This window comes from Emydura macquarii, unplaced genomic scaffold, assembly GCF_026122565.2.
Source record: "Emydura macquarii macquarii isolate MOO-44397 ecotype Brisbane River unplaced genomic scaffold, CSIRO-AGI_Emac_v2 contig_2422, whole genome shotgun sequence".
Classification (NCBI taxonomy): domain Eukaryota; kingdom Metazoa; phylum Chordata; order Testudines; family Chelidae; genus Emydura; species Emydura macquarii.
This window is the reverse complement of record NW_027132559.1, coordinates 19150755-19175325: the sequence shown is the minus strand read 5'-3', so window position 1 is coordinate 19175325 and position 24571 is coordinate 19150755. Positions and strand designations below refer to the sequence as shown.

The 24571-nt window shown below is 41.5% G+C and overlaps 1 protein-coding gene across 1 annotated transcript in view; it reads left to right on the top strand.

Annotated features, from left to right (window-relative positions):
• Positions 1-23684, top strand: part of FAM221A (family with sequence similarity 221 member A) — a 28278-nt gene extending 4594 nt beyond the window's left edge. Inside the window, exons 2-7 of the mRNA XM_067562061.1 lie at positions 2668-2841; positions 3508-3698; positions 6904-7110; positions 9386-9496; positions 10269-10357; positions 22458-23684. Coding sequence (XP_067418162.1) covers positions 2668-2841; positions 3508-3698; positions 6904-7110; positions 9386-9496; positions 10269-10357; positions 22458-22520 — 835 coding nt within the window. The 3' untranslated portion in view covers positions 22521-23684. The remainder of the gene's footprint in view (positions 1-2667; positions 2842-3507; positions 3699-6903; positions 7111-9385; positions 9497-10268; positions 10358-22457) is intronic.
• The last annotated feature ends 887 nt before the right edge of the window (positions 23685-24571 follow it).

Genomic DNA, 24571 nt, shown 5'->3' with positions numbered 1-24571 from the left:
TTGTTATGCACTTGAGAAGAGATCTAGGGTGGATTGCAAGTCAACCTCAGTGTGTGCAAGGATAGCACAATCATCAGCATACTTAAGGTCGGTAATATCAGAACAAGAAGTATTTGTTAAGCCTGCTGAAAAAGTACACAGACTTGATTCTTACAAATCTACAACAGCAACTTCTGGATTCTTCTCAACCTCTGCGTAGCTTTTACAGATGCCCATCTTATAAACACTGACAGTTGAGTGGAGTGAGGCATTACCAGCAATGGGGCTGCTATGTGATCAGGACAGAATAGAGAATTTGAACTCAGAGTGGAATGTCATATGATGAATGACTGAAGATTTAACTTCAACTTCTTTATCATCACTAATGGTTCGACCCAATTTTTGTGCTGTGTTTCCTAGGATGAAAGAAGTAGGAATTAATCTCTTGCTACTCCCAGTCACAACAGCTAGAACTGAGCATTCTTTTTCCTCACTGAATAGAATTTTGTGTTCTGAAAGAAGTCACCTTCTGCCTGATGATGAGCTTATTATGGAGGACTGGAAGTACTGGACACATGAGAAGCCACCAAAGATGAACACACTGCATTCAAGAAGTTCATTAACAAAGTTGTGCAAAATTACAAGAAGAAACCAAAGAAGGAGGTAGCTGTAGTGTTTCATAGTAGGCTTGAGTAGCCAACTTTAGTTTGTGTGATGTTTTAAAACATGAGTTAAATCTAAAAAAATAGTTGTGAAACATTTTTGTTTTTACTATGATGCTATACAGCCACACCTTCACTGTCATGGTCTCTCCCTTCATCGGCTCTTTCCCCCCCTTTAAATTTGAACTTCCCCCAATTTCAGTTCCTCGGGAAAACACTGACCAGGACTCTGGAACATTTTCATGAGTTCTGTGGATACGATAGAACACTTTAGAACAGTTGTTCTCAACCCCCAGCCCATGGGCTGCTTGCAGCTCAATCAGCACACAGCTGTGACCCATGTGACATCATCAGAGCCATACAGGTAGTATAGATATTGTGTGGATGCGGCACACATAACACATAGAGAGCTGCATATGCAGCCCACAATGGTAAATAGGTTGAGAACCACTAATTTAGAACTTTATCCTCTGCCTGGCCTTTGAAAAAGAAACATTTTGTAATCTTCCAACTACCCATGCAATGCCTTTATCACTGGTCTTATGGCTCTATTAATATTTGTCTCTTCTAGCTTTATATATGAAGTAGTGAATATTCTGACATGCAAGTACCTTTTTTTTTGACATGTATAAACTCATCATTTAGATATTATATCTCAAGTAAAATATGAGAGTTGAAATTATGTTTCTGTTTTCCATGCCCTGGCGTGCTTCTATGCCTGCCATTTGCCCATGAGTAAACTTCTGTGAAATAGTTTGGGAGGATATTAAGCCAATTCTACTATTTTTTCAGAAAATACAAGTTAACACACATTTTATTTTGACATTTATAAAAATGTCCTCATTTATAAGAATCTCTAAGTGCATCTTATTAAAATATATAACTTTTTAAAAATAACCAAAGTGAATTGCCTCCTGTTTTACTGAGCATACATGGTGCAATAGCTTGCACACTATTTTTAGCTTAAGAAAACATTCAGTAAAATATCAAAGATGCAAATAATCATACCTTTTATCCATGGATGTTCAAAGTGCTGTACAAAAAAGGGTAACTTTCAATATCAGTGTGATATGTTGATTAAATATATTGGCACATATTACTGTGATATTGTACATTGCTGATATATTGTGAATTTGCATATGTATAGCCACACTGTAAATTACTGAAAATCAGGCCCATGTTATATCTATTGTAGAAAGTCTTAATACTTGCAACTTATTGTAATAATACTATAACTTTTCATAGCATTTTATAAACATGAATGAATTAAGTTTGACAAGTCCATGAGGCAGGTAAGTATTGTTCCTGTTTTACAAATGAAGAGACTGAAGGCCTTTTAGGGCTTGTCTTTACTGCAGAGTTAACTAGAATTATAACTTGAGTGTTGCCCCTTGAGTCCTGTCCTCATACACAAATCTTTAACTTGAGCATACTTAATTCAAGCTAGCTGGTATAGGTTACAGCTCCAGTTATCATGGCTCTTCCGCTGTTTATACAATCACTTTGTGCTGCTAATACAATCATTCAATACATCTTGAGTGTTATTTCACGGTGTGGCTGCTCTCACTCAAGCTAGGTTAACTTCAGAAGAATTAATTCAAGTATAGATAACTTCACTCTGCAGAGAAGACATAGTTATAGAGAGATGACGTGACTTGTCAGAGGCCGTATGAAACGTTTAAGGCAGAGTTAGGAAGACCCCCCCAGAACTCCTGACTTGCAGACCCTTTTCTTCAATGTAAAAAGAACCTTGGTAGTTTGCCTCTCCGCTTCATCCTTCCGTTCCATAGCCCTTGAGACACTTTTCATGCCATTAAAGCCAGTTTATAAGAATTTGTTTAAAAGCTTGAAAACAGTTCCTTAAAAAGACCATCTCTAGCATACTATTATGGAAGATAAAATAATTTTTAGTGTTTTTACTGGTGCATGAATTGTTTTCAGAATCGTAACCTACCTTTACTTCCTTCTATTTTACTGAAAGTTACATGTAATTAAAATATTATGAAAAACAATTATGTGTTTGCAGAATTGTAGGTGATGATGATAGAGGGAAACTCTTTACTCCAGAACAATATGAAGAATACAAAAGAAAAGTGATACCAATACGATTACAGAACAGATTGTATGTGAGCTGGAGATCACCAACTGGCATGGACTGTAAACTTGTGGGCCCGGAGACACTCTGTTTTTGTACTCATAGGTGAGATTTTTTTTTTCTTGCTGCTGAACTTTCTTTTTAATTAGAGTTTATTTATAAAAAATGCTGTCATACCAGTAGTTAAGATAAGAGCCTAGGGATATAAAGATTGATGTAATTTAAGGAAGCATGTTTGAGACCAAAGAAATCATTCCATAGTGTTTCATAAATGCAGTTTATGCTTGGAGCTGTGAGTCTACCAGAGACTGAATTGGTCAGAGGTAAATTCAAGAGTTTAGAACTTTTAATCTACTGATATATTTTCACTTACTGTGTGGGTATATGACCATGTGACTCCATCTCCACATACTGCTTTGAAAATATATACTTGAAGTGGCACCAAAATCAAATTTAAAGCTCTGCCATATTTTTTTCACTAGAGTATAACTTAAAAAGCAACTGAAACCACACACAGTGCTGAAAATGATCTTTTGTGAGAATAAGCACATATTTTGTTTGTAGGAGAACTAAATGCATCTATGCACTAAACTTGAAATTATAAATTCCTTAAAGAAATTTTTAATGGTAAATGCTGACTGACTTTGAACTATAATTATTGCAGTGTTGTTGTAGCCATGTTGGTATCTCACTGACCGTGTCTCTTTGAACTATAATGGTATTGTTATAGTCAATATGTATACATATCAATTAATGTTTTTCTGTTTTTAGGTATAAACAACACAAAACGGATTATGAAGTGATTCCAAAAGATCGTCCTATTTGTGTACCCTGTCGAGTGAGTCGTTGCCAGTGCAAATCCTATCACTATGTCCCTCTCAATGGCACTCAGCCCATTCGTTGTAGATGCAAGCACTTTGCTGATCAACACAGTGCAGCACCTGGATTTTCTTGTAACTCCTGTAAGTTAGTTTCCTACATGCAGTATTCTTTACTACTTATTTAAGAAGCATAGACTTTTAATACAGGTATATTTTCTAAATTTAGCAGGAAATAGCACTCTGTGCCCATGTTATACTCTTGGAAATAACTGATTTAACATACTAATGGTTAAATCTTGGTATCACTGAATTCAATGGAATTTTTGCTATTGACTTCAGTGGGGTTAAGATTTGGCTCTAAAACATGAATTATTAACATCAGCAATTAAACTAAGATTTTCTTTCTTTCAGATCTCTTAAAACGATATATTGAAGGAGATTTTTAGCTAGATTTCTAGATTGTTAGTAAATTACTTATATGAAGTATGTGAAATAATTTTTACAGGAAGGACCACATAAACCAGTTTTACTTGTGGACGGGGAATAATATTTAACAGAATAATACACAATACTGATATAATAGCCTTTCCAGAATTTACTCTAAATGATGTGTAGCAGATTATTTGAAGTGTAATTGGGATGTTTCAAGCTGAATCCTTAGACTACAAACTAATAGAATATTTTTGAATGACAGGTCATTTTATGCTTAATACAATTTCTAATACTTCTCAAATAGAGGCCTGGCTGTGTGTAAAATTCTATACAAAATGTCAAGAACTGACTTTACTCTCTTGAAAATCATACATTTTCACTGTATTGGTGTTAATCTAAACCAACCTGGCTCTCAGTCTTGTTTGCCTTGTAGCTAGAATATTTGTAACCCTGTTTTTTTTATACAAATCAGGATACTTCAGTTTCTTTAAACAAAAATAAATAAAATCATCCTGGTTGCAAGCAGTACCTTTGGTCGTTGAGGAACGGACTCAACACAGGAATAGTGTTGATGGATTTTTGGGTTTGGTTTTGTGTATGACTATATAGCCATTTGATTTATCCTATATGCTCTTATAATCTGTAGTATATATGTGTATAGAAATACAGAGGGCTTGTCTACACTTACCTGGAGATTCGGCGGCAGTTGATGGGAGTTACGCAAACTACGCAGAGTAGCTTGCGTAACTCACATCGACTGCTCTGCTTCCCTTCTGCGCGCTGTCTACACTGTGCTGCGCTACTTGAGGGGGTAGTTTACCAGCATCGACTTCCTGATTGATTGAGCGGGTCTACACTGACCGCTCAATCGATCCAGAAAGATCGATCTGGCGGTGGCGAATTTGCCGCCGTCAGTATAGACATGTCCAGAGTGAAGTGATTTCCCTACTCCCACCAAAAGTGGGATTAAAAGTCATCAGAGTGCTCTTGGGCCAATGGCATAAAGTAGTAACTGTGGCAGTGGTTTTGCAAATATTTCATTCTGTGGTCTACTTGTAGACTTTTTATAGCCCATCTCCTGCTCCCATTTTTGCAATTCCCCATTTTTTGGTTCTCAAGTGTTCCATTTTGTAGAGCACCAGGAAGAATTTTGGGGAATCATGAATTGCAGTTTGAGAACCACTGTTCTTTGGAGGTCCAAGGGCATTTCTCTCCCACCTTGTCTTGGAAGGTACTTTTAAATGTAGCTCTCCTCCAGTATCAGATATTTGTACATTATTATATAGATACATATCAATATTATATACATAATCAGATTTTACTTATATATTTTGGAGGAGTAATCTGTTTGTTTTGCTGCATGGAATTAGCTGGTTCACCAAAAAAGGGCATTGTTCACTCCTCAGATGACCCAGGAAATATTTATTCTGCTCTCCTTACATGTGCTGCTCTTGCACTGATGTCAGTGGGAGTGCCATACATTTAGATAGAATAAAATATTGGTGGTGAGACCTGCTGTACAGATTATTAGAGAATTTTGTCAAAACTTTGGTGACTTGCATTTCAATGTCAGTTACTCAAAATTCTCTGTGGGAAAAGCATGGTGTGATATTATTTGTATAACATCTACAGCGTGGTAGGAACTTTATACATAAGAATAAAGACAAAGTCACTGTCTTCTGGATGTTATACCTAAATAGCCAATAGACCAAAGACAGAATATTTGCTAAAATGAAAAAGCAGAGTAGTTGAGCATTGAAAGTGAGCAAACATTTTATATATTTTAGTGCCTTGATTTTTATGTGGACTCTTATATTTTGAATTTTTCTGGTTTTGGGTCCTTCCCGTCCCCCAAATCTTAAAGTGAGTTAGTATAATTATCTCTATTTTACAGATAAAGAAATAGAGATCAAGCAATTGTCATAGTAAAAGGTTCTGTAGCCATATAAAGAAAAAGAAGTGGGACTGCAAAACACTGAGGATGGGATGGACATTCAAGATAATTTAGGCATGGCCTTACATCTAAACCAATATTTTGCCTCAGTTTTTAGTAAGTGTAAGGAGAAGCTTAGGGGTAATGGCAGCGTGGCTAATGGAAATGAGGATATGGAAGTATAAATTACTACATCTAAGGTGGAAGTCAAATTCAAACAGCATAAAGGGATCAAATTGGGGCACTTGGATAATCTACATCCAAGAATATTAAAGGAATAGGCACATGAAAATGCAAACCCAATAGCAAGGATTTTTAATGAATCTGTAAGCTCAGAGTGGGGTGTCAGGGTGGTCCAGCCTTATGACTGGAGAATTACTAATATAGTACCTATTTTTCAGAAAGTGAAAGGATCAGGGAAACTACAGGCCTGTTAATTTGACCTCAGTTGTATATAGGGTCTTGAACAAATTTTGAAAGAGAAAGTAGTGAAGGACACAGAGATAAACGCTTATTGGGATAAAATACAACATGGTTTTACAAAAGGTAGATTGTACCAGACCAACCTGATGTCTTTGTTTGAGTTTCCACAGAAAAGCTAGAGCCAAGTCAGAGTTGTTGCTGCCACATGGGTGAGTATTACAGCAGTAGATCTCACTTGCTACTTGTTACCTTAGCTGAAGCTGCCTCCAACTTGTTGATGTTGCTTGACCAGTCATGGGAGCACAGTGCAAAATCAATCCTATGATTTGCCCAGGACTGATTCTAGGAAGAGAACTCGGATCTCCTGATTCCCATCCTTTAACCGCATGTTCCCACTTGGAAGCTCTACAAGAGAGAAAAAATGAAGTGTGGCTGGTATTTATGCATGGAAGGAAGTCAGCAGTGCTTGGGAAATCCACAATTTAGGGAAACTCTGTGATATAATGAATGAACAGACTCCATTATAATCTGACTCTGAATACTTTTATTTTAATTTAGGTTCCAAATGTTCAGGATTTCACAGCTGCTTTACCTGTGGGTGTGGTCAGCCAACATATGCTCATGAAACGGTAGTGGAAACTAAACAAGAACGCTTAGCCCAGGGAAAACCTGTGGGGCAGGATGTTCCATATGCTGCAATGGGAGGATTAACTGGCTTTAGTTCACTGGCAGAAGGCTACATGAGACTTGATGACAGTGGAGTAGGTAAATGCAGGAGACTTGAGATAACATTTTGATCCTTTGTCTATTTAATTTTCATATTTGAAAATCTCTGTTAAAATATTAAGTTTGAGGGCAAGCTGGACCTTCCCAGAGGACTAGGACTCCAAATCACTGATTTTTTTAATAGATTTAAGGACAAGAAGAGATCATTATGATCATTAGTCTGACTTGCTGTAGAAAAGAAGCCATAGAATTTCATTCAGTAACTTCTGTATCCAGACCAATACATTCTGGTTAAACGAAAGCATATCTTTCAAAAAGACATCCAAAACTTCTATTTGATATTCTCCTGTTTATATATTCAAGAACTGAGTTGGCCTTCTTAGCCACAGAGTTGTACTGGGATCTCGTGTTCCACTTGGTTATATAGCCCATAGGTGGAAGTCCTTGTTAGAATCACTTCTTTCCAGGATGCAGTCCCCCATCCTGCATGTGTAATCTAATTCTTTGCTCTTAGATGTACAACTTTGCATTTGGCTATACTGAAATGCATGTTGTTTGAATGAGCCCAGTTTACCAAATGATTGCTCTGTATAACTGACTTATCCTTATCATTGTTTACCATGCCACCAATTTTTGTGCCATCTGCAAACTTTACTAGCAACGATTTTATGTATATTTTTTCCAAGACATTGATAAAGATGTTGATTGACATTGGACCAAGAACAGATCGCCATTAGAAACATCCCCATTCATTAATTCCCCATTAACAATTACATAGTGGGATATCTTTCTATTTTAACATTATTCGTTTTAAGTTTTCAGTCTGACAAGTACAGATAAATTATTTTTTCCAGTGTAAGGCACAATTAATAGTGGGACTTCAAGCTGATTTGTTACAAGTCCTCAATAAATAAATAATCAGTATACAAAATTGGGCATATGTAGAATTGGGTTGTTGTTGTCTTATACCACTGGTGCCCAGAATACTTCTGTTATGGGGCAGGTATACCCCAGAACCCCTTGGGAGGGCATTATAGCCCCACGGCCAAGTCAAAATAACCACCCTTTCTCCCAGGGTGATATGACCTAATGGTCAGAGTCAATAGAACCACCCTTCTGTACAGGGAAATAGGGCCTAGTGGCCAATGTCCATTGGCCTGCCCCTAGATTCAGGGCAGTATGGCCTAACGGACAGAGTCAATAGGACCATCCTTCAGTGCAGGGCAGTATAGCCTAGTGGCTATAGTTAGTAGGACTGCCCTTAGCTCCAGGGCAGTATGGCCTAATGATCAGAATCAATGCCCTTATAAGTGGGGTGGTGTGACCTAGCAGCCAGAGCCAATGGGGTTGCCCTTATATGCAGGATGGTGTGGCCTAATGACCCAAGGGGTGTGGGCCGCCACCCAGGGGTGGGTTGGTGGCCGGGGTAGGGGGACCCAGGCCCTTCCTATTCTACCGGGTCCCAGCTCAGGGCCCTATCAGCAGTGAGTGTATCTGCCACTGTGTCAGTGGGGATCCATCTGAAACACTGGGACTTGGTTCCACAACTGGATCAATGTCTGGTTCCCTTGGGCTATTTTCTACCCTGTCTTCCTGCTCTGTAGTCTGCAGATCTTCTGGGTCTCCAGGGTAGTTGGCATGTAAAGCTCCTGACGACTTCTTCTCATGGATTTCCATGGCCAGCTGGGTATTTGCCTGGGTCTCAGCATGGCTGGCCTCCATGGTCTGGGGCTCCAATAGCTCCTGCCCAGGAGCACACATCCTCTCTCCTCCATGGTCAGTGCAGACTGAGCTGGGCTGCTCCCTTTTATTCTGAGGTTCCAGTTGGAGCATGCCTAGGAGGGATGAGGGGGCATGGCTTCCTCTGCCCACAGCATGGGGCTAACCCCTTCCTGTCCAGTGTGGGTCAGGTATACCCTGCCACAAGTTCTAATTCTCTGTGCTCCCATGTGATGTAGCTATGGATGTCTGATTCTATTTTATTTTGAAATACTGTTGGTATTTAATTATGTTTTAAAATCCTGGTCTGTTCTTCATGATCTTTCTGCAATGTAGTTACCGTATAGTACAGCCACAGCAATAGGTACAGAAGAACTCAACCATTTCATTTATTTTCAAACCATACTTTAGTTCTTTTACCAGACCTGTTTTCTTCTAGAATTCTGGATAATACACAGTGTGTAATTTCTTGATGCTGTTTACTAAATATCAGCATTATTTATTGTAACCAATAGGTATGTTTGGTTTCCATCATGTATGCTAATGCTCCTAATGCTTCTTGTGAAGCTAATTTTTCCAATATATTTTCTATTAGGGGCACCTTCAGCTGAATTTCTAGAGTCATCTAGTAGTGGCATGGACCATCCATTTCTAAAAGCATTCCAAGGTCCATCCAGTTCTGCGCAAGCCAGCTTACAATTAACAGGTGGTAATGAAATTAACTGAAATTTTTTAACTTGTTGAGTATTACTAATATCCTATTGCCTTTATACTTAGTACACTGTGTAATGTTGACCTCTTATGAGTTAAGGAAAGCTTGAAAGCGTACATTAGAGTTCAAAACTAAAGTGAGTGTTTTAAGATTATTTCCTCTAGGAGGTATATACATAATTAAATACAAACTTTTCTGTAATCAAGATTTTTAAAATAACATATGGGTTTTTTCATTATTACTTTAGAGAATCTTTCTCTCTTTATTTTAATATGAAACTAAATATTCTTGCTTTTAATGCCCCCCCCTGCACCATTTTCTTTTCTTAATAATGGAATCACTTATCCACTGAAGTACAGTCTTTCCGTTTTTGTTTCCCAGTAAGAAATCATTGTCCGTGAACACACAGTGCTTATGTATTTATTCAGTGTAATATTGTGCAACTGTTTTCTCCCTGAGAGCCTTGTCTGTATGGACGTAGCTGTGAGGTCATTTCTGCTCCATTTTATGTCCCCTGGCTAGTAAGATGGTAGTCACAATGTAGCTGCTCTGAGGCCTCTTATAGAAACTACTCGTCTTTTCATTCCAGACCCAGTTAACAGTGCTGCTTACTTGGCTGGAGGTATTGCTTTTAAATAAATTAGGGCACTTCTCCCTTGGACAGACTGAAGTTTTCATTGGAAAACCTTTTTTCCAAATATAAAACATATTGAAATGGATCAAATAACAAGTACTTTTAATAGACCTTTATTTTGTTTTTTTTCAGATGGTTCTAGTACTGCAAAGCAAATTTCTAATTTAAGGAGTTCTGAAGAAGATGACATGGCTTACTTTGAAAAACGGTACCAGGAACGGGTAAGTCTTTGCATTTAGTGCTTAATACAGACATGTTCCCTCAAAAATAAAGGGGCCCAATTAAGGTGAATAAACTTAAAATTGAGCTTGCCTATAATGGTGCACATTGCTTTAACTGCTACTCTGATCCTGAAAAATGTATTACCATCTCAAAATGAGGGTTACAGCATAGTAACATAATAGTGTAGGTCATAGGCCAATCATATCTGGAATGGTTCAGTGACCTTCCATCCTAGATCAGGCTGATTTAATTAAAAAACTTAACTTGTTTTGCCAGAGGAAGGCAAAAACAAAACTGTGTACTAAGAAACAAACAATCCTGGAAACAAAAAAAAGCTGTGTAGTTGTTTTGGACAGTGAAGAAAAACTATGCCAAAAAAAAAAAAAAAAGACCAGGAAACATGGTCTGCTACTGTCAGGCACAAAACTGCTTAATACCCCTTTAATTTATTAAATTATAGATAGTCATTCAGATTCTGGTTTAACTTGTAATATTTAACTCCAACACCATAGCTGGAAGTGTATTCTACCATTTACCAGTTCTGCTATAAAGCAATATTTCACTTAACTAGTTTTAATAAAGCCTGACTGCTATTATGCTTGTTCCTTGCATCAGGCAGTGTTTGTTTCTGTCAGAACTGTTCTTGGTCTTTGAAACTCTGAATCTTTTCTTGAGAAACATTACAAAAATGAAGAAATGTGCTACAAATTTTGTAAATGTAGTATCAGTTTATAGATATAGCATTATTATTAGGGCCATACCAAATTCACAGTCCATTTTGATAAATTTCACAGTCATAGCATTTTAAAAACCTTGAATTTCATGGTTACAAAAGATATATTTAAATCTTAAATTTCATGGTGTCACAAATCATGAATATATGTTTATATTTTAAAATATGTAAAGCCTTTAAATCAGTGTTTCTCAAACTGAGGATCTCAACCCAATAGAGGGTCACTAGGTTATTGTGGGTGGGGGTGCTGTGATTAGGGTGACCAGGTAGCAAGTGTGAAAAATCAGGACCGGGTGGAGGGTCATAGGCGCCCATATAAGAAAAAGCCCCTAATATTGGGACTATCCTTATAAAATTGGGACATCTGGTCACCCTAGGCATAATATTGCCACCCTTACTTCTCCGCTGCTGCCAGGGTGGTACAGAAGGATGGCAATACTATACCAGGCCACCCTCACTTCTGTGCCCATGCTGGCAGTGGTCCTGCCTTCAGAGCTGGGCTCCCGGCCAGCAGTTCTCATTTTCTGGCTGCCCATCTCTGAAGGCAGTGCCACTACCAGCAGCAAGTGTAGCAATATTGCAGTGCCCTTACAATAGCCAGATTTCAGGGGAGAGACCAGATTTCACTGTCCATGATGCATTTTCATGGCTGTGAATTTGGTAGGACCCTAATTATTACTAAGTCACAAGACATTTTCCAATATTTTCTTTTCCTTGGTAAAGAGATTGTAAGTATTTCAGATATTTGATCTAATCCTGCAGAGACTGAGGCATGTACTTACTCTTGATCATATGAGTAGTCCCACAACAAGACTACTCACTCATGTGCATAACTTTAAACATGTAAATCTTTGCAGGATCCGGGCCTTACTCACTTTCTTTGACAATCTATTTACGTAATTTCCTTCATCTTCCCAGTGGGGACACAGCACCAGTGGCAATAGAAGGGTCTCTAGCACACTTTGCACACAGCCAGTACCAGCAGAAACAGCAGGGGAGTACCTTCAGTCACTTGCTACTTTTCAGAAAATTTCCTTCAATTTTAAAAAGATGAAAGTGAGGTTGTGACTCCCCTCCCAGACCCTCCCTCAGCTCAGCAACCATCCAACCAGGATGGAAGTAGCCTAAGTATTTTGTTCTTTTACAAGAAAGGAGCCCCAGCCCTGCTCCTCTAGACTCCCCTCTACCTACTGGCCCAAGAGGCCACTTTTCAGCTCTTGCTCAGACAAGACTAAAAGGTAAGTGCTATTTCTCTTCCTCTGCACCTCCCTCCCAAAGCAGGTAAGAGCAACAGGGGTGTCATGACAACACAGACAATTTATTTCAAGGAAATGGATGTCTGATGCCATTGACACGTCCTCTTGTTTGGCTCAACCCTACCTATTATTGTAATTTATTACAATTTCCATTGCTGTTATGCCACCATGCTTCTAGCATACCCACCACTGCTCTGCATGCTCCAGCCACACCTCTTCTCAGGACTCAGCCAAGTTACAACTCCAAAATATATCTAACCAACCTGCCTTTGCCATGGCATCTGATGAATCAGACAACTGTTCCTCCACTTGAAAAATCCTATGGGAACATCTACTTCATCACCTGTCACAGTTCAAATTGGGAGGAACCGTCCATGAAAACAGGAAAGCAAAAATAAGAATCAAATTCCAGAGATATAACATCTGTATACTGCACAGGTCCACTACATAGTCCACAGGCCAGAAGCAGATGGCACAAAGCATCATAAACTAAAGCTGATGTTGATCAATGCAAGACCTGCTGCTAAGAAACGGTACAAAATCTCATTAGTGATGGAGCACCTGATATAGCCTGCATCACCAAGACCTGACTGGATGACGCAGCAAATCCTGTACTAGCCAACATCATTCCCCCAGGATACTTGGTACATCCCAGACCTAGACAGGACAAGAAGCCTTCATTTTCTCTGCAAACGTCAAATGCAAGAGAGGAACCTCAGGTAAGACAACTTTATTTGAATTCATTCATCTGACAGTAGAACCCAGTGCAAAGTCAACATAGATTTTATGCTTATTTACAGACCACCACAGAAAAGGCTTCATGAAGGAGCTCACTGGCACTCAGTTGGTGATGGTGGTGAAATACCCCATACTAGTTGTCCTGAGAGAGTTCAACATTGATGCTAACAAGGCTGCAGATACAAAACCCCAAAACTCACCTCCTCACTTGCCTGCATAGGATTTTCACAGGTCATGTCTGGTCCAACCCACACATAAAGCCCTTTTGTTTTCAGTTTTTACTGATTTTTTTTTTACAAAAAAAATTCCTGGGTTTTACAAAAGCCATTATTTGGTTTTTACCAATTATTTTTTTTTCATCCGAATTTTGGAAGTGCCAGATGAGATCGTGTCTCAGTTACCTGAGTGGCTGAATGACTTGAGATCTTGTGTATGTACTGCTGTCAGTCCCATGCCCCCCACATACATATTACCTGTTCTACAGATAGCATGGATATTTATCAGCATTCAAAGCAAATAAAAGTTAGTGAACTACTTTTCATGCCAAAATTGGTCAATAATGAAAAACTGTATTCGAATGTTTCAGAACATAAGGGCAGAATACAAAGACTGATTCTGACAGGATGAAACATAAATTCCTCACAGCCTATACGGAGGCTATATTACAAGCCAAGAGAGCCTTTCTATCAGCTTCCTTTGAGGATGCCAAATCCCCCCCAAGGAACTATCCAGAGTGGTAAATTCCTTCATCAGTCCTGAATGCCTTCAACCTATATCAGAACTGAGAGCACCTAGTGCTGCAAAAAACTATCATCCTACTTCGTTGAAAAGATCACACACATTCGGGAAGCCTTCTGAAATAGCATGATCTGCTCTGCCTGCACTCACTAACCCAAAACTCACCTGCATTCCCAGAATTCAGTACATTGACTCATCAAGAAGTTCTGGACACCCTAAAGGAGTCCTGACCCAAGACATGTGACCTATGTGGCCTTCCTGGCTTGTGAAAGAGGGTCATGAACAACTGATGCCCCTTCTGAATGAAATAGCCAATGCTTCTGTAATGCTGTCTGGAGTGGTTCATGACCGTAAGTGCCAGCCTCAGGGCAGACAAACTGACAAAAGAAGGGCAGACACCCCAAACTGGTGGTATGTACTATAATTAGATTTCACCAACCCAGTAATAAATGTGAACTCCTGGATCACTGTAACAGTCTTGCCATGGAGTCCCAGACAGTCCCCTTGGGCTCTCTAGAGCTATCTTGCCTCTCAGGCAAGTTGGACTTAATGATAATGGTCAGTTACACCAAAAATCACAAAACATTCAGGTTGCTCCTAATCCCGAGAGATCAGTAACTTACCCCAGATCAATTTGTACCTTAGATCTCACACCAAAGACAATGCTCATAGCCAATCCTATCGTAAACTAACAAAGGATTTATTAACTAGGGAAAAGAAATGAGAGAATTATTTACAGGTTAAAGCAGGCAACATATATGCACACATGAGTTCAGCCTATGGTTCCAAAAGGTGGTTGTGATGTAATAATCTGTCAGCACTGAATGTCTTTTAAGGGCTAACCCAGGTTGACCCTGGGGATCTCTTTTTGTTTCTTGGTTCCAGCCCTTGTAAGAGTCGAAACAGCAAAGAGATGAAAAATCTTTGTCAGCTATCTTAATTTCCCTCTTCCAACATTCCAATCGATGGGACGAAGCTTTTTGCACATACTTCTGTATGGATGGATATGGCAATCAACAAAGCTTTTGTCCTACAATGGCCCACTTAATTTTGATAGCCCTCCTGGTTGGACCATGAGAGCCACTCTTCCCATGTGAGTTCACAAGTTCAAAGCAAGGATTTTTATAATTATAAAACAAACATATTTTACCTTGTAGTATGGCATACAGACATTACAATTGTAAGATTAATGCATGCAGCAATTTACAAGCATTTTATAACATCTAAACGCTAAACACATCCTTACAAGTCTAACACCTAATTTGAACAATATTAACATATAGCTGAGCTGATCTGGTTTCCAGCTATGAATTTCTCGGTGCTCAGCTGACGCCTACAGACTAGGCAAGATCTGGCACCTGGTTTACCAGCATCACAGCCTCATTCAGAGAAGGAATCTTTCCTTCCTCTTTCAGACACAGAATAGTCTGACCAACAATGAAGAATCCCACGCTAGCCAACCCAGTACTAGCCAATTGTCACCCAGCATCAAACCTCCTATTCCTGAGCAAACTCACAGAGAAACTACCAAAAGGCCAACTACAAGTTCATCTAACTGAAGCTAATACTCTAGCCCTGGCACAATCTGGCTCCAGGCCAGGATACAGAACTGAAACTGCTTTAGTAGCACTGGTAGATGATCTCCTGCTGTCAGTTATAGAGGACAAACATCCATTCTCATCCTTTCTGCAGCATTCAACACTTGACTATGAAATTCTGCTCTGTCGTGTGAGAGAGATGGCAGGAGTGCAGGGTAATGCACTAAAATGGTTTGAATTCTTTCTGGAGGGACGCATCCAAAGAGTAGTAATGGGAAACGTCAACACTGGCACTAGATCCTCACTTGTGGGGTTCCACAACAATCAGTTTTTCTTTGAGTACTTGTTCATATCCATTCCAAAGTAGTGGTGCGTGCACTATTGTTGGAAGCTTTTTCCTAGTGGTATCTGCCAGGTTGGCTTTGGTGCCTCCTGGAGTAGCGCCCTCATGGTGTGGTATATAGGCAGCTGCTGACCCATCGTCCCCTCAAGTCCTTCTTTCTGTTGCTTTGACCCTCCTGGCGCCCTGGTGCCTCCATCTCCTTCAGGCCACAGCCCACAAGGGATAGCTCCAGCACTGCAAGAGGCTGCCTCAGAGATACTGGTTTTGGCCTTCGGCAAGCCAGTGATGATGGTGAGGCATTGACCCTCATCTCGTCTGACCCCGCGAGCCTTGACGCTTTGGCAACAAATGCCAGTATAGCATAGATCCCGGTCCTGGTGCCGCTCACAGTCCCGGCGCCACTCACGGTCCCGATGCCGCTCCAGATTGCGGCACTGTTCCTCTCTGCGGCATCATTCACCATCTTGGCACTGCACAGCATTGCGGCACAGATACAGGGCACTGAGGGGTATGGCTCCCTGCTGATCACCCAGGAGTGACTCCTCTGGCTCAGAATCCCAGGCTGAGTCATATAATTCATGAGGGACCACACATCGAGCAGGCCAGAAATATGTGGTTGCAACCAGGGACATGTCCTGCCAGCATAGCCCTCCACCCAATGGCAGATACCACCTCAATAGCCAAAGTGGGCACCATGAGCAACCCAGGCCTTCCAAGGTCCCTATACAGGTCCCTCGTACTCAGTGCCTTCTGAGGCGAGAGTGTCCCCTCCTTCCCTGTCGGAGAGGGGTTCAGTTCCATGGGTGGAGGTGGTGAATGCCCATGGTATCCCCGCAGGGTCAGCTCTGGAGTAGGTGCAGGACTCCAGGACAATCTTGGCTACCTTGTCCTCTTCTCCAGATGAAGCAGTAGCTGGTATGTCTATAGCACCAGTGCAGGATTACAAAGCGATTCAGGAGCTTTTACAGAAGATGGCCCAAAACCTCGGCCTTAAGGTAGAGGAGATGGAGGACTCAGTCCCTGCTGTGGTAGACATATTAACACCCCCTGGATTTGCAAAGGTGGCCTTACTCCTCAGTGAGGCCATTTTGAAACCCATAAAGGCCCTGTGGCAAGCTCCCACATTCCTCTGGCCCACAGCAAAGCAGGTCGAGAGGAAGTACTTCATACTCCCAAAGGGGTACCAGTATTTGTACACGCAGCCTCCTCCAGGATCCCTGGTCGTGGCTGCAGCCAATGAATGAGAGAGGCAAGGGGCAACAAGGTCTATCACCGAAGGCTAAAGAGGCCAGGAAATTGGACCTGTTAGGGAGAAAAGTGTCTCCACAGGAGGCCTCCAACTGAGGATCTCAAACCACCAGGCTCTTAAGTCACTATGACTTTAATTCCTGGACAGCCCTATCAAAATTTAAGGAAATCTTTCCAGCAGAGTCCAGAGTGGAGTTTGCAGCATTGGTGGAGGAAGGCAGGGCTATAGCCAAAACATTCCTCCAGGCTGCCTTGGATGCTGCGGATGTGGTAGCCTACACCATGGCCCAGCAATGGTGATGAGATGCAGCTCTTGGCTTCACTCCTCAGGCCTACCCTTTGAAGTACAACAAACAGTGCAGGACCTGCCGTTTGAGGGTAAATCCTTCTCCAACCAAATGGACACGCGACTTCATAGTTTGAAGGACTCTCGTGCCACTTTAAAGTCTATGGACCTCCACACTCTGGCCCCATCCCAAATGCACTTCAGGCCCCAGCCTTTGGGCCATTTCTATCCGCCACAGAATCAGCAGAGACAGGAATTTGACCAGAGGCGAAACAAAGGCTTAGAAGGAGGCACTCCCATCATTCTTTGCGAGCTCCTATGGCTGCAGCCGCGAGGCAACCTTCAGGTCCTAGTCAGAACTTTTGAAGGTGTTCCCTGGGGGCAATGCACCAGACCAGAACCTGGATCTTGCCCCTGTGTTTGGGAACCATTTATCCCACTTCTGGCTGGCGTGGATCAACATCACCTCAGACTGCTGGATGCTGCGCATGGTAGAAGTGGGATATATCCTTCAGTTTGTTTCTTCCCCCTCTTCCCACCTTTCCTCCCTGTCCCTCTTGAAGGACCCTTCTCATGAAAGACTTATAACCCAAGAGGTACAGTTGCTCATAAAGGTGGGAGCTGTGGAGGAGGTTTCCCATGGAACTGAGGCATGGGGCTCTACTCATGCTACTTCCTGATCCCTAAGTCCAGTGGGGACCTCAGACCTATAATAGACCTGCAAAACCTCAACAAGTTCATGAAGGACACTGAAGTTTCACATGGTCTCCCTGACCTCAATATCCCTTCTCTAGATTCCAGGGACTGATATGCTGTCCTCGATTTGAAGGATACATAGTTTCACATAGCGATATTCCTGGCCTACAGGAAGTACCTCTGATTCATCATGGGCCACAACTTCTATCAGTTCATGCTGCTACCTTTTGGCCTGTCGGCGCTCCGAGAATATTCATAAAGTGCATAGCAGTGGTGACGGCTTCCCGCAGGAAAGCAGGAGTGCGGGTTTACCCATACCTGGGCAATTGGCTGATCAAGGCCCATTCCATTCAAGGGCCAACTGGTGGAAAGACATGTAAGACTCATTCAGTCCACTTTCTTGAATCTGGAGCTCCTAATAAACCAGCAAAAGTCAACATTCTCACCAGTACAGAGGATAGAATTTATAGGGGCAGTCCTCGACTCAACCCAGGCCAGAGCCTCATTCAGAGAGAAGAGTTTCAGAGCCATCAAAGCCCTCATAAATAGTTTTAAGAAACTTTCCCATCACCACAGTAAGGAACTGCCTGAAACTTCTAGGTCACATGGCCTGTAGCACAGCATGCTCGACTCAAACTGAGACCCCCTCCAGTCTTGGCTGGCATCGGTATATATGCCAGGCCATCACCCATGAGACAAGGTGATTACAGTCCCATCGGCGGTGATCCTCACCCTGCAATGGTGGCTGGACCAGGATGCAGTGTGTGTGGGGGTGTCCTCTTTATGAGGCCAGTCCCTTCAATGTTACTGGTAACTGATGCCTCAGACATGGAATGGGAAGCCCGCTTGGGGCCCCTCAAGACTCAGGGCCTGTGGTCATCAGACGAACTGACCGACACATCAATGTTAGAGAGTTGAGAGTGGTACGCTTAGCCTGCCAGGCATTTCAATCCCACCTGTGGGGCAGATGCATCTTCATACTCAAGGACAATATGACGGCAATGTTCTATATAAACAAACAGGGCGGAGCTTGCGCTTCACCCTTGTGCTGGAAGGCATTGAATCTGTGGGATTACTGCATATCCCAGTCCATTCATCTGGAGGCATTTTACCTACCAGGCTCGCAGAACAAGCTGGCAGGCTTGAGCAGATCCTTCGCCAACCATCATGAATGGTTCATTCACCTGGACTTCTTGAATGTTATTTTTCAGAAGTAGGGGTTTCCCCAAGTATATTCGTTTACAACCAGGCTCAACAGAAAATGTCTCCAGTTCTGCTCATACCTGAGGCACAGCCTGGGCTCCCTCTCGGATGCTTTTCTCCTTTCCTGGGAAAGGATTCTGCCTTATGCCTTCCCTCCCATGGCCCTGATCCACAGGGTGTTGCTCAAGGTCAAGAGGAACAAAATGAGGATGATCCCCATAGCTCCAGCATAGCCAAGACAACATTGGTTCTCGACCTTCCTGCACTTGTCAGTAGACAAGCCTATCAGCCTCCCAATGCTCCCAGACCTGATCTCGCAGGAGCACAGCTGCCTACTCCACCCGAAGCTCATGTTGCTGCATCTGAGGGTGTGGAACCTTCGTGTTGAGAGAGGCGGAGCAGGGCTGCTTGGCACTTGTGCAGACCATCCTTATGAGTAGCAGGAAGCCATTAACCAGAACAGCATATCTGGCAAAATGGAAGAGGTTCACATTATGAGCATGGTGGAAAGGTGTCCTGCCAAATGAGACACCCCTGCCCCTTATCCTGGACTATTTGCTGTACCTGACGAAGGAAGCCCTTGCGGTATTGTACAGAGGGGCTCACTTGGCCATGATTTAGGCTTTCCATCCACTGGTAAATGGCCAGTCAATGTTTTCAAACCTGATTTGCTCTTAGTTCTTGAAGGGACTGGAGCATTTATACCCCAACATGCATCAACCCCTGTCTCACTCAGTCTGGTGCTGTCAAGGCTCATAGGGCCCCTGTTTGAGCCTATGGAGACATGTTCCTTGCTTCATCTGTCTTGGAAAGTAGTCTTTTTAGTGGCCATTACTTCAACTAGAAGCATCTCCGAGATCAGGGCCCTTACTTCCGAACTGCCATATACTGCCTTCTTTAAGGACAAGATAGGACTTTGACCACATCTGTCCTTCGTCCCTAAGATGGTCTTGCACTTTCACAGCAGCCAGAACATCTTTCTCCCAGTATTTTATCCTAAGCCACACGCTACCAGAAAAAGAGCAGAAGCTCCATTCTCTAGATGTCAGGCATGCTCTGGCTTTCTAGATAGAAAGGACCAAACCATTTTGAAAGACTACTTAACTCTTTGTAGCAATTGCAGACAGAATGAAAGGGGACCAGTCTCCGCTTTGAGACTCTCTTCATGGATCACATCATGCATACATGCGTGCTATGGTTTGACTAGGTTTCACCTCCTAACCGCACTTCATGAGTCACAAGCTTCGTCAGCATCTTTTGCGGCTCAGGTCCTGGTTCTGGACATCTGCAAAGTAGCGACCTGGTCATCTAGCCACATGTTTACTGCACACTATGCCATCCTGCAACAAGCTAGGAATGATGCAGCCTTTGGACAAGCAGTCCTCCAGTCTGTATCAAAACAAAACTCCGATTCCATGTCCTAACTCACAGCTTGGGAATCGCCTACATTGGAATGGACATGAGCAAGCACTCAAAGAAGAAAGAACGGTTACTAATCTTTCTGTAACTGTTGTTGTTCGAGATGTGTTGCTCATGTCCTTTCCAAACCCGCCAACATGCTACTCTGTCAGAGTAGCTGACAAGAAGAAACTGAGGGGGCAATGGGGCGGCAGTTGCCTATATACTGCACCATGAGGGTGCCACTCCAAGGGGCACCAGAGCCAGTCCAGAAAATGCCACTAGGAAAAAGCTTTTGGCAATGGTGCACATGTATATCTCGAAGAACAATAGTTATGGAAAGATTAGAAACCATTTTTTCTCTCTGGTCCTTTTCAACATTTCATGCAACCACTAGGTGAACTGGTCAGATGACATGGATTTCATCCCATACAACCACGCCACTGCCACCAAGATGGTCCTGTGATTGGACAAGATCAGCTAATGAATGAAGAACAGTTGGCTGAAGCTGAACCTGAGCAAAACAGAGATGACACTTGTGGGTAGAGGCAAGTATTTTGAGGTGTGTACAGCCACTATGCATTGTCCTTTGGTTGAATGTTCATATCCACAATTGATCAATTCAGTCTGTAGTCTAGGAGTACCCTTGGATTCCACTGAGCCCTTACATCGCAATGGCCACAAGTAATGCTTTCAAATATGTCCAGTTGGCTAGGAAAGTCTCCCATCCTGGTGGATGAAGACTTGGCTTGACTGCAGCAATGTAATATACTTGGGCATGAAACCTTCACACTTAGGAAACTCCAGTTAGTACAAAACGCTGCAGCTAGTCTCCTGAGCAAGACAGGCTACTGTGAGCATATCATACTTGTCCTTTGCTCTCTACACTGGTTTCCCATAGAATTTTGAATCAAGTTCAGGGTCTCAGTTCTTATCTTCAAAGAACTCCATGGCCTCAGCCAGGATACCTAAAAGACTGTCTGTAGTTCTGGGATGAAGACAGCCAGCGGTGGACAATTTCACTCCTCTGGCGCAATGGAACTGTCAACAATAAGAGTAAAGCTCATGTGTGCTGGAGACAGAACTTTCTTCAGGAGTGGTCTGGAATGAACTCCCCCAGGAACGAAAGACCATACAAAACCTCACCACTTTCCACTCCAAGTGCAAGGTGTATTTCTTTAATCTTGTTTTGCCTAATGTTAACACACAGTAACAATTGTTTTAAAAAACAACAACAAAACAACCTACCAAAACAAGACATTCCACTTCAAGAATGCAATAAAATTATAAAAGGAACACAGGTTAAATATGTTGCTTTAAGTCTTCCCAACTCCTCTTTGATTTCTTTATTTCTCTTTCTCAAGGCAGTGCAGTGAACATTGATACCCTAAAGATCTATACATCCTTTCAATACAATTATTCTAAATAAGGTTTAATGTACCTGTGAATCACACTCCAGTAAGTGGCATAGACCAATTGCTGTCTTTCAAAGCTATGATATATTTACATGTAAAATAATTGAAGGAGTTGCCATACTGAAATTGCAGTGGGATTAATATAAATACACAGTAAAAAATGGTAATAAGAAACTAGTGAGGGGAAATCAATTGAGAGAAAGAATAATTTTGTGATTAAAGCACCAACTGAGGACTCAGGCGAGCTGCCTACACTGCCTTTGTGATGTTGTGCATGGTGGTTAGTCTTTTGGTCTCCGTTCCACATCTGTAAAATGATGTTAATATATCTTCTCTTCATCTAATGGATGTAAGGATAAATTCATATTTGTTTGTAAGGTACTATGGTGTTGGGGACCAGGTAAGTACCTAGGTTTCTATTATAAAGTAGTAGTTTAATTAGTACTGCTGTGTTGGTTTGTTGACACCCTAGTGCTTGGACCATTGCTGTGTTTTTCTTTATTACAGCTGAAAAAGGAGAAGGGTGCCAAACCGAAAGTTAAAGGGCCACTTCTATCAAAGAATCCATGAAGATTAATGAAAAAAGGAGTTATTGTAATACAGAATTGCTTATCATTATACTGAAGTGTATTTTCATTGTGTGTTTATTGCACATAAATATTTTCTAGTTCCTCAGTTTTAACACTGCTGTATTAAAGTACTAATTAAATTAATTTTAAAATACTTAGTAGTTCTGTTTCTTTCAAATACAATTGTTACTTTTTATCTAAGTAGCTTGACATACTATCTAAGCTCTCAAATATTGCTGCATGGAGCTTGCCTTTGAGTCAAGTGTAGTAGAAAATGATATGTTTTGGAGACTGCTAGATTTTTTTTTTATTTAGGCTCCAATCCAGCAAACACATGCTTAAGTACTTTGTTGAATCAGGGCCTTAGGACAGCAGGTAAAATATACATTATACAACACACCATATCCTCAGACTTCAGTAACATACTTGCTTCTTTACATGTGGACTTAGAGTTCATCTTATTCCTAGCTTTCTACTAATTGGGGTTGTAGCATTAACACTGGAGTTTTAATATTTCCTTAAAAGACACAGACCCTGCCCCCTTTACTGGCTTCACATCTTTCACATCAAATTCAAATTTATTTTCGTCATCTGCAAGCTCTGTTCCTGTCAACTTATATTCTCATCTCTCCTCAGGCTCTGCATTCAACTAATTCTGCTTCCCTTCATGCCTGTTTTGTATCCTAGTACAGTCTCACCTCTGTGTTTTTCCCCACCTCTGTTTCTACACCACTATTATTCTCCTTGATCCTATATGTTCTAAAGCCTCCAGAACAAAATCCCCATACTCCTGCCAAAGTAATCAAATATAAATCAAAAACGAATGGATAAAATATGTACTGCATGAAAACCAGCAATTATTTAATCTTGTTTTGTGGAAACCCTCCCTGCTGCTTGATGTGTTTTCCTGTATCATGCCTTATCCAGCTTAGATTGTGAGCTCCTTGGGACAGGAGATATGTGTTTATTCTCTCTGTACAATGCCATGTAGAGCTATGATGTATATAAATGTGTATTAAGTATGTCAATCTGTTTAGCTAAAACACTTAGTACATTCATTAAAATGCATAAGATAGCCCATATCCATTTCATGTTAATATAAATGTATATTAAAAATCTCTGTTGCTGAGAAATTTTAAAATAAAAAGAGCTGACTTTTAGGGGATTTCTGAAGATGAATTTGAGCTTCTTTGAGTGGTGTGCCTGTGGATGCTCCACTTCAGGTGTTTGGTGTCCTGGATCAGAGATTTCCATCAGCAGTGCTCATCTGAGTCATGTGTGCACAGCCCAATCCCTTCAGTTCCTTTTCAACCAACCACAGTCTGAGATGGAGCCCACAGCAGTTCTACTCATAGCTCATTCTAGTGCATAGATATTATAGAGTTAGCGTTAATTTAATACTAGTTTAGTCAGTTTTTAGTTACTTACCCTCTCCCGTCTTAATTTTAAAAAAATATTTTCCCCCTGAATCTAATCTTTCCCAGAGTAGAATAATTCTCTCCCTCAGGGGACTATCACCGCCCTGACTTCACAGGCTTAAAAAAATGCACGTCCTGTAGGGACACCATGCCGGCATCAGATGGGCATTCCCAATGCATCTGATGCCTTGGCGAGGGACACATAGCGCAAAAGTGTTCCCACTGTAACAATCTAAAGGCTAGGCCAGGAGAGACAGGGATCACTGACTCAAACTGATTTTGATGGAGAAGTCCTTGAGACCCGCCTCTGACCTGGTCATAAAACTTTGTCCCTACCCACAGAAAAAGTGCTAAAAGCCCACCAAAAAAGAAGAGCGTACCAACCAGACCAATGATTGCACAAGACCCTTCAGGTACCGTTGCATTAATGATACTGAAGGATACTTAAAGACCTGGTGCTGAGTCAAGGTCCAAAATGAAAACAACTTCCTCCACCATGGCACCCTTGAGACAAACCTTGGCACTGAAAACTATCACATTGCTGAGTACTTAAGTGGCTCCGCTCGCTAGTACAACACCAACTGCTAACACGGGTCAGTGCCGATAGTGGGCATGGCACCAACTCCCACTGCTG